This window comes from Protomyctophum parallelum, assembly GCF_964188405.1.
Source record: "Protomyctophum parallelum genome assembly, chromosome: 18".
In the NCBI taxonomy this organism is placed as follows: domain Eukaryota; kingdom Metazoa; phylum Chordata; class Actinopteri; order Myctophiformes; family Myctophidae; genus Protomyctophum; species Protomyctophum parallelum.
Window position 1 is genome coordinate 17,167,796 of NC_139716.1, and position 10,000 is coordinate 17,177,795.

The 10,000-nt window shown below is 43.9% G+C and overlaps 1 protein-coding gene across 1 annotated transcript in view; it reads left to right on the top strand.

Annotated features, from left to right (window-relative positions):
* The window catches only part of LOC310875852 (pyruvate carboxylase, mitochondrial-like), a 427,358-nt gene that overhangs the window by 346,998 nt on the left and 70,360 nt on the right, over positions 1-10,000 (top strand). The window contains exons 17-19 of the mRNA XM_083789259.1: positions 662-902; positions 7,122-7,289; positions 7,660-7,741. Coding sequence (XP_083645385.1) covers positions 662-902; positions 7,122-7,289; positions 7,660-7,741 — 491 coding nt within the window. The remainder of the gene's footprint in view (positions 1-661; positions 903-7,121; positions 7,290-7,659; positions 7,742-10,000) is intronic.

Sequence of the window (10,000 nt, forward strand, 5' to 3'; positions counted from 1 at the left end):
GTACACTCTCAGAGTTAAATAACATTGATTTTACTATATAAATTGGGGGTCCCAGAGATATAAATGCCATTAAATGGGGGGGTTCACAGACTAATGCATGTCAAACTGAGGGTCCTTGAAATTAAACGGGTTGAGAATCACTGCTAGAGCCGGGGGGAAAAATCTTCTCTTAAGGGGGCATCTCTGGCATATCGTTTCAAATGGGGGTCCGCTGGCTAATAAGTGTCAATTTTGGGGGTCCTTGGACCTGAAAAAGTTTGTGAACCCACTGCACTAAGATGAGCCTGGGCCAATGAGTTAAAACCTCTCCCCCTCCCTCGGTTATTTCCTCCAACCACGACAGGTTCTGCGAAGGCTACAGAGGCCAAAACGTTGTGGGTTTTTTTTACCCCGCCTTGGTAAATAAAGTTTTTGGCAGAGCTTTCAAAGATTAAAATAGGGTACATTTTCCATCCCAAAACGTAGTTTATAGTTAAGGGGTGCAATAAAACAACGACCTCTGCATCCACGGGATGCACTACTGTACTACTGTCCTGTTTTTTATTCTAGTTTATTTTGCTAGCTTTAAGGTATATTAATCCTTTCTTCTTCTGTTCTCTACATGAATATAATCACTTGGCTTTCAAAACGGCGTGCTGACTTTCATTCTTTCTTTCTTTAGGTTCTGCGAGGTGGCCAAGGAGAACGGCATGGACGTGTTCCGCGTGTTCGACTCTCTCAACTACCTGCCCAACCTGACGCTGGGCATGGAGGCGGCGGGCCAGGCCGGCGGCGTGGTGGAGGCGGCCATCTCCTACACGGGAGACGTGTCGGACCCCATGAGGCAGAAGTACTCGCTGGAGTACTACATGAAGCTGGCCGACGAGCTGGTCAAGGCCGGCACGCACGTACTCTGCATCAAGGTGAGAGAGAGAGAGAGGGGGGGGGGGGGGGGGGGGGGGAGTACTCACGTTTTAGTACTTAAGTAGAAGTACCAATTCTGCAATGTAGAAATGCGTTGTGCATTGTGAGCTATTAGATCGGCTATTTTCAAATTGTCTAAAAATGTATAGGGTATGTTTTGTAATAGCAATCGAAATCTATAAATTATTAGAAACTAAAGTTTTCAAAAAGTTGTAGTGGAGTACTTTCCAGGGTATATAGGCCGTCGACAAGGGACCTCCAGAGTTCTGGGTCACTGGCATTCTTCTCTACCTGCGACCAGGTGCATCCCAGCCTCTCTGCGTCTGCCTGGAGATCCCTCCGCCAGGTGTTTTTGGTTTCTCTTCCCCTGAGGGTTCCATGTCAGAGCCTGTCTGGTCCCATTAGACACTGGCTTGCATAGTGTGCCCCCGTAGTGGAGTAAATGTACATTTTTTGCCTCTGAGATGTAGTGGAGTAAAAGTATTGTAATTTTACTTAAGTACAGCTACTTAAGTAAATTTACTTACTTTCCACCACTGTATTTATCCCATTAAGACCTGAGGCCGATTCTATAAATGCCTTCCAAAGATCTTTTGCTAAAATAGCAGAAACGGCACAGATGCTTACAAAACGCTATATTAAAATGGACCTTAGTTAGTGTCTATTCTTGTGACGAAAAAAGCCGATCTACAAACTCGCTACGTACATAGCGTTTGCGGCACTTTGTGAGCTTGTAGATCTGCTATTTTCAGCAAAAAGATGTGGCGCAGAGGTAAAAGACCAAGGATAGATCCCCTGAGGGACCTCATAGTCAACGAAGTAACACTGAAGAAGAATGTTCGTGAAATCAGCAACAGAATATATAAACAAACATATGACGTGTATAAATCTAAGCGCAGCAAGGAATAAAACAACCAAACTATAATATTTTAAAAGTTTTTGTTATAGAAAGGCCTACAGTAGCATTAATTTGTCCTTATACCAGCTCAGTGGACCTGAGACTGGAAGGTTGGGGGTTCCAATCCTCGCGACATACTTGTCCAGGCGGTGTTCTACTTCTACAACAACTCCTCCAAACTTGGTGCCCACATTGTGCCAAGTGGCCTTCTTTGCCTCAGAGCTGATTGTAAGCTACAATTTGGGAGGGTTGTTCTGCATGTAAGTGCCCGAAGGAGATTCATGCTCTGCTGGCCACCATCCGTTCATCAATACTAATTCCCCTAGCCGGCTGGTGCATAGAATAGAGCCACTGTCCGTAATAGGGGCTTAATTCTCAAATGTTCTCCAGTGAGAATAGCTAGATCTGCAAGCTCACAAAATGCTGTGATGCTGTCCTGCTGTTTGCTTGTAGATCAGCTATTTTCAAACATTTCAACATTATATTTATAGTAGTATAAATGGGCTTCATAAGTGATTGAAATCAGGATTGGATATTGGATATTATTGGATATTGGATATTATCGGATATTATTCTGATATCCAACATTATATCTGATCTCTTAGAGATCTTTAATTACGCAAGGTGCTCATGATGAGTAGGTTCGTTTTAACCAGGGGGGCAGTCAGACAGATATTTTGTGAAGCCTGAAACTCCTGAAAGTTCATATAAATGGCCTGTCAGAAAAACCCATAGCCCCATAGAAGTCCATGTATTTGGGCCCAACTTCACCTAGACTGTATTACCTTAATAAACATGGTCATGAATACTTTCTGCTTCCAGTCACTAGTTTAAAGTCTCATTTCTAATGTCACAATATTCTTTTTGGAAAATTATGGTCCCATTTATTTAAAAAATGACCATAAAGTCGCGCATGTTCTGAGGGGCGTGGCTACCGTTACAGTCTATGATCGGGATTCCCCTCCCACTCGAGTCAAAATAAAAACCAACGGAGAAGAAGGGGGGAAGTCCCGCCTCGTTTCTGAGCCAGCCAATGGCCAGCTGGGCCAAAACGGAGCCAGCCAATGGCCAGCTGGGCCCAAACGGATCTAGAAAGATGGCGACTTACAGTGCAGGAATAACAGGCTTCATTTTACGTCCATGTTAGACCCGGGGAACGCTTTGTCCATATTTTTTTACAGTCTATGGTTTTAACCCATTTAGACCTGAGGACGATTCTACAAAATGTCTTTGTGACAGTTTTCAGAAATAAATATAGTTCTATGTCAGTGGTTTTCAAACATTTTCATGTCAAGGATTATATGTAATTGGCCGCCGACGCCCATCTGAAAATATGTTGTTCCAGGGCACTCCAGCTTGAGTGCTGCGCTATGAGCTTGTAGATCTGCTATTTTTCAATAGCTAAAGTATAACAAATCTTAATTAAAACACGAAAAGGGGTTCCCGCCCAATATGGGTTGAGGCGTTTAATAACGATATAAGATTGCCTCGCTATTTTCCATTTTTGGAAGCGCCCCAGGGGTTCTAGGGCAGGGGTTCTAGGGCCCCAGGGGTTCTGGGGGTACTAGGGCCTCGTCTGCCGCGACCAACCACGTTGGCTTCTGTTCTAGCCATGGCCTTTGCAAGCTCTTTTCTGAGAAACTACAACACTGTCCGTGGTTTTGAACAGTTCGCCGACGTTCGGAGGTCATTTCTGACTATCCGGTGATCGTGATTGGAACTTGGCCTTTTTATAGTCGAGCAACTATTGCTTTAGCATCCAAGATGGCATCCAAAACCCGGACGCGCGTCATAGTGCAATTGCTTCTCATCACGTGGCACCCGAGTGTCACCACTTTTGTCCACCAGGTGGCACTCATTGTGTCAAAACAGAAGAACAAAATGGTACATAAATCCAAATCCACCCATTTACATGTAAATCTATGCTCAGGCGTAAAGTAAAATGTATGTGAAAAAAGCATAATGAATAATCTGGTGAGCTGCATTTTTTTTTTAGATGAAGATAATATTCCAAACAGAATGCCAATTCCAAACAGAGTGGTTTAGTATTAACAGAGATAAGTTTATCAGATGTTGAGGACACGAACTCTGTCCTATAGTTGTAACTAATTGTACCAAAGGGTTGTTGGGGTGAAGCTGCATCCCAGGGTACCCCATAAATTCTGAGAGCAGTGCGAACGCTTGATATAGACAAACCACAAGGAGCCTGGAGGAGAATAATCAGACAGCGGATTAAATGAGCAATCAATAGACAACCGTTTCAGTATGCAGCGCCAGATGGATAGTGTGTTGGCAATAATTGGACCCATGCGCGATTTTACAAGGTAGGACGGTCCTGAATCCTGATTGGAGATTCCAAATAGGCATTGATCGTTCTTAATTCACTCCTTGAGTCCTTTGTCAGCCTTCTGATTGGTCCCTGACTGACTAACCAGCAGGCTCTTTCTGCCTTGTCTCGCCCTGTACTGGTTCCGTCTTGTTTATGTTGAATTTGCTAAAATATTCATTTTTGAAACTAAAAACGTACATGATATGCTGAGTCACCGTGCTGCACCTGTGATGTTCCTTTTTACTGACACCAAGTTTACAATAACAATTGAGTGCACAGAATATCAATATGAAGCAACTGAAAAACATGTTATTTCAATGGTAGTGGATGGAGAGAGAGAGGATTTTTGTCCAACCACGAAACGGCAACCAATGGGTGCGAAGAGGGCCACAACCACGGGCGGGACTTGACAAAGGGTGAATTGGAAGGCCCAATAATATATTTTAGAGTTATAGGGAAAGGCCACCAGCGGTTTTATGACGAGAAATGGCGGTGAAGCTGATCCTACGAGTTTTCCCATTCCAAATGAATTTCCTGACCTGCACATTATGAAGTAAGATGGCCAGTAGACCAGTGTATTTTTTGCCCATTGATGAGAAACACAAGATTTGGGAAACTACGACCGAGTTTCAGTTCCCATTTAGACCTGAAGCCGATTGTAAAAACGCCTTCTAAATCCCGACCAAGTTTTCTGAAATTGAACAATAATAATAGTAACAATAATAATATATATTTTCAGTCATCAGAATAAAACTGCTCATGTAAACACCTCAATTGGAATAGAATATCCCATTCCGAATGAATTTTCATTCCGATCTGGAGGGGTGGTATATACCGTTTGAATCGGTATAGATCTCCATATAAACACTTTATTTCCGAATGCTACTGGGAGTTTGGAGTTATTTTACACATGTCTGCCCTTAGTAGACTATAGTGCTTTATGCCCATGTCCAAGCAGGGATGGCCATTTGGAGACATTTTATGTGCGCAGAAATGCGCTATTTTACCCATTTGAAAAATACAAATACACCAGTTTTTGTGGGACAGATCTCCATGTGGGACACCGGCTGACAGTTACCGTTTCAGTTCGTAGGACGCATGAGGCCGTCATAAGGATCCCGAAATATTAGTGCCTACGACGTCTGTGGACGTCCTAGCGACGTCCCAGCGACGCGGGGCGAGATAAGAATATTCAGAATTTTTCCTATTTATTTTTTTGGCATTTCGCTTTTCGCTTTCCGTATTAGCTTGTCATTGACTCCCATGTTAGCGCGGCGGAAAGAATGACTCGTATCTCCTAATCCAGGGCGCTCTCCGTGGTGATGAATGGATCGATATGCTGGCGCTTCATTTCTGCTCCTCATCCGTCTCTCCCGCAAAATATGTATATATAACGTTTTTTGGAGAGTAAAAAAAATAATTAAGATGATCGGGGATGTGAGGTCTCTTTGTAAAGTCAACTTTTTTAGGAAAGTGTTTCCGGTTCATGGCTTTCAGAGTAAAAGCGATCAGACAACTCTGGCACCCCGGAGCTTCTATTTTGATGCACTTCCGGCACTAAATGTGTTACGGGTGCTATGACAACGTATAGCATTAGGTTCCCAAGTTGGCCGGTGGCCGACTGCGACAGGCACGTACAGGTCTAGTAAGGATAAATGATCTTGTCCAATTATGGGAATTTCAGTTTTGTCAGTTCAATTGAAGGAACTTGTTAGAATAATTTTCTTTGTGAATCCCCATGGGGAAATAACATTTATGACACCCAGTCCTTAAGATCTTCTAGACAGTTTATTTAACAGAACAGGTTTGCAGAGATGTTGGTCTTCACCACAATTGTAGAATGTGTCTGCAAAACAACAATGGAGGGAGATTACAGTATGCCTAAATGCATTATACAGTGAATGACACCAAATGCAGCGTAATACAAACAAAATAGGATTGGACCTAAAATTGTGGGCAGTGCATATGTTCACTACTTATGGGGGAGGGAAATGAAACAATGGTCACCCCACACACACACACACACACACACACACACACACACACACTGCTGTGATCTAATGGAATGTGGTGCTCTGTGACTGCCAGCACTGTGCTGCATGCTGTTGAAATCCAGTTTGAACATTTTCAAATCATTGACTTGAACTTCTGCCCAGACATTTTAGCGAGGCTGGTATTTACGTAGGTTTTATTTTTATTTGAATGGCAATGTTGGTTGGAAGACGCAGACGATGTGATATAAATAAACCATCATGAACCAGTTCTAGAACTAAATCAATTCTTTCCACCAACTGTTGGTGGAAAGAATTGATTTAGTCGACTAAAATGTATTTTGGCGGTGCCTTGATGTCGTCGTAATGACTGATTTTGCACACTGAGCTTGTGGATCTGCTATTTTCAGCATGAAACCAAGGTGTAAAATGACTTGGATCTCTTGTCCACTAGTCCCTTCCTAACATTTTTAGTCTAGTTTTTATTTGTCGACGAAATTGTCAATTATATTTTGCCTTACTTTTAGTCATCATAGCTTAGTTTTCATGTAGTTTCCATTTATAGTTTTCGTCAGTGGCAGCCGACAAACATTTTTTTCGTTATAGTATTAGTCGACAAAATCAACACTGTTTCCTTACTCCTCTGTCCTCCCTCTCTATATCTCTCTCTTTCTCTATCTCTCTATCTCTCTGTCTCTCTCTCTCTCTCTCTCTCTCTCTCTCTCTCTCTCTCTCTCTCTCCCCCTCTCTCTCTCTCCCCCTCTCTCTCTCTCTCTCTCCCCTCTTTGCATCCACTCTCTCTATATACCACTACACACACACACACACGCACACACACTGCCCTTAAACTGACCCTTGTGCTGTACTGTGCATAATGGTTTCGCACGTGCACATGAAGCTCTTTGTATTGCCGCCGTCATATTTTGTCCCTGTTGACCTGCTCTTATAACTCTCTGTCTCTCTCTCTGTCTCTCTCTCTCTCTCTCTCTCTCTCTGCCAGGACATGGCGGGCCTGTTGAAGCCGGCGTCCGCTAAGCTCCTGATCAGCGCGCTGAGGGACCGCTTCCCCGACATGCCCATCCACGTGCACTCGCATGACACCGCCGGCGCCGGCGTGGCCGCCATGCTGGCCTGTGCCGAGGCGGGGGCCGACGTCGTGGACGTGGCGGTGTGTATATATGCACGCACGCACACATGCACACATACACACTTACACACGTACAGTATGACGTACACGGATACACAATTTAATTAGCACTCGGCATCACGGTTTCATGTTCATCACACTTACTGTGATTAACGCGCAACATACATAACATACGCCACACACTATTCACCTATGTTTTTTTTCAGTAATGTCAAACAATGAGCTTCCCTGACATAAAAACACAGTCTACATCACAAGAGCATATATATACACCTCATGCACGAATGAAAACATGGGAGTTAAACTTGACTTTGACTCACATGCTAATTAAACTTGACTTTGACTTGCTAGTAATAATAATAATGAACATGCATGTCCCTGCTGTCCTCAGGTGGACTCCATGGCCGGTATGACGTCTCAGCCCAGCATGGGAGCCATGGTGGCGTGCGCCAAGGGTACCAAGCTCGACACCGGTACGTCAATGCAGACTGTGTCGTTTTTGGCAGCACATTTTAGTTTTACTCACAGTCTCTTACAATAGTTTTCGTTTAGTTTCAGTCACATTTTAGTCATCTGGAATCTTGGTTGCAGCATGCAACCAAGTGTAAAATGACTTATATTGGTACTTAGTACTTAGTACGGTACTTAGTTAGTACTTAGTACGGTCAAATTAGTGATATCAAAACCGGTCACATCGCTCTACAGCCTAGGAGCGCTTGTTGCGCAATCCTCTGTGTTGCACAAGTGACACGTCATCGAAAATGTTCCCTGCCTGTTTAGCCGACGTCAACGAAAATCTTAAAACGTTAATAACTCACGATCTAAATCACCCCGTCTAATTATGAAAAAACATCTTGTGTTAAGGGCTACACACACTGTCTGCGAACGCCGCGTCAAAACAGCCGCCTCCGTTATTTTCAATGAACCTATCCCACACCGGCTCCGTCCGACGCGCGTTCACGCCTCGCCTGACGCTCCGATACGCCACCGTTCTATTTTCCAGGCATTGCCGCGCGGCAACGCCTGTGCCGCGTCGCTGCGCACCCGGTGTGTGTAGGGCTTTAGACGGGCCCTCCGCTGTCCAGTCGCTAGTCTCGTTAGATTTTTATCTTACCTCCCGTTGTTGTCGATCGCATCGAGAGTGCTATTGTTAGCTGCTACACACACATTCACAACAACATCCAGTCCGTCGGTAAAAGTGCTCCGGGCGCTATAAACGATGGGCAAATTTTATTAATGGATTAAATATCCCCCGGGCCCTTAACCCATTCTGACCGGGCACCCATTTTGGTGTTGGCATCATGTCGTGCTTTAGCTATTGAAAAATAGCAGATCTACAAGCTCATATCGCGCCACCGAGTGGCGCGATACGAGCTTGTAGGTCTGCTATTTTTGAAAAATCGAAGAGCGACTGACATTTTTTTAATCTGATCTCAGGTCAGAATGGGTTCATCAGGACCAGTGTGTGTCCGGCGGAAACCTCGCATGAATCTGATCTCAGGTCAGAATGGGTTAAGGTGTTAATGGTGTACATTGACTGACCCAAGTACCGTCACAATGTCACATACCATGGCGTGCAAACGGATCGTACAGCATCAATACCGCCCTCTGATGATTTGTAAAGGTTGTTTGCGAGAAGCCCTTGTATACATATAGGCCTATGACCAAATCAATCTGAACAACCAATAGATGACCTTAAACAGAAGCAGTACGTCGTTGATTCTGATGCACTGTAGGGGCTGAAAGACACAGCTATACATACAGTATGCACAGGACATGTGACTCAGTCAGGAGGTGTACTGTAGGACTGGCCATTTGCGATCGGAGTGCACTCGGTTCGATCCCCGGCTGCAGTGTTGAATTGTCCTCATGAGCAGTGTTGTTTTTGGCAGCAAATTTAGATTTTAGTTTTAGTCATAGTCTCTTGAATAGTTTTAATTTCGTTTTTGTCACATTTTAGTCACCTGGAATGTCTTAGTGTTAGTCAAGTTTTACGTCGACTAAATATCATATGATTTTAGTCGACTAAATCTACAGTTGATTTAGTCGACTAAAATGTATTTTGGCGGGCCTTGATGCAATCGTAATGACTGTTTTTACACTTGCTAAAATAGCCGATCTACAATCTCACAACGTGTCGCGCTGCGACACGTTGTGAGCTTGTAGATCGGCTATTTTCACCATGCAACCAAGTGTAAAATGACTTTTGTCCACTAGTCCCTTCCTAACATTTTAGTCTAGTTTTTATTTGTTGACGAAATTGTCAGTATATTTAGTCTTAGTTTTAGTCATCATAGCTTAGCTTTCATTCCATTTCCATTTAGTTTTCATCAGTGGAAAAAGGTAGTCGACGAACATTTTTCGTCATAGTTTTAGTCGACGAAAACAACACTGCACGGTTGCCTGGACACCATCGATGGGTGATTGGGGAACGCACAGTGTAAAGCACTCTGGGATAAAGGCACTGTGGAAATGTCAATCATTTACCATACCTACAGACCCAGTGTTTCCCCAAAACATACAGCCGTGGCCCATTTGGGGTCATGGAGCTGTCATTCTTTGGGTCACAATTAAATATTATATGTTTTATTAGTTCAACCACAACATTGTTATAGTATTATAGTCCCGACCGAGTCCAGAGTGCAGGGAGACGTGTCTCTGACTGCTGGCGTCTCCCAGATGATGAGGACCCTGCACAGCTGGTACTCGTAAAATGCGCAGACCGTCCTGCC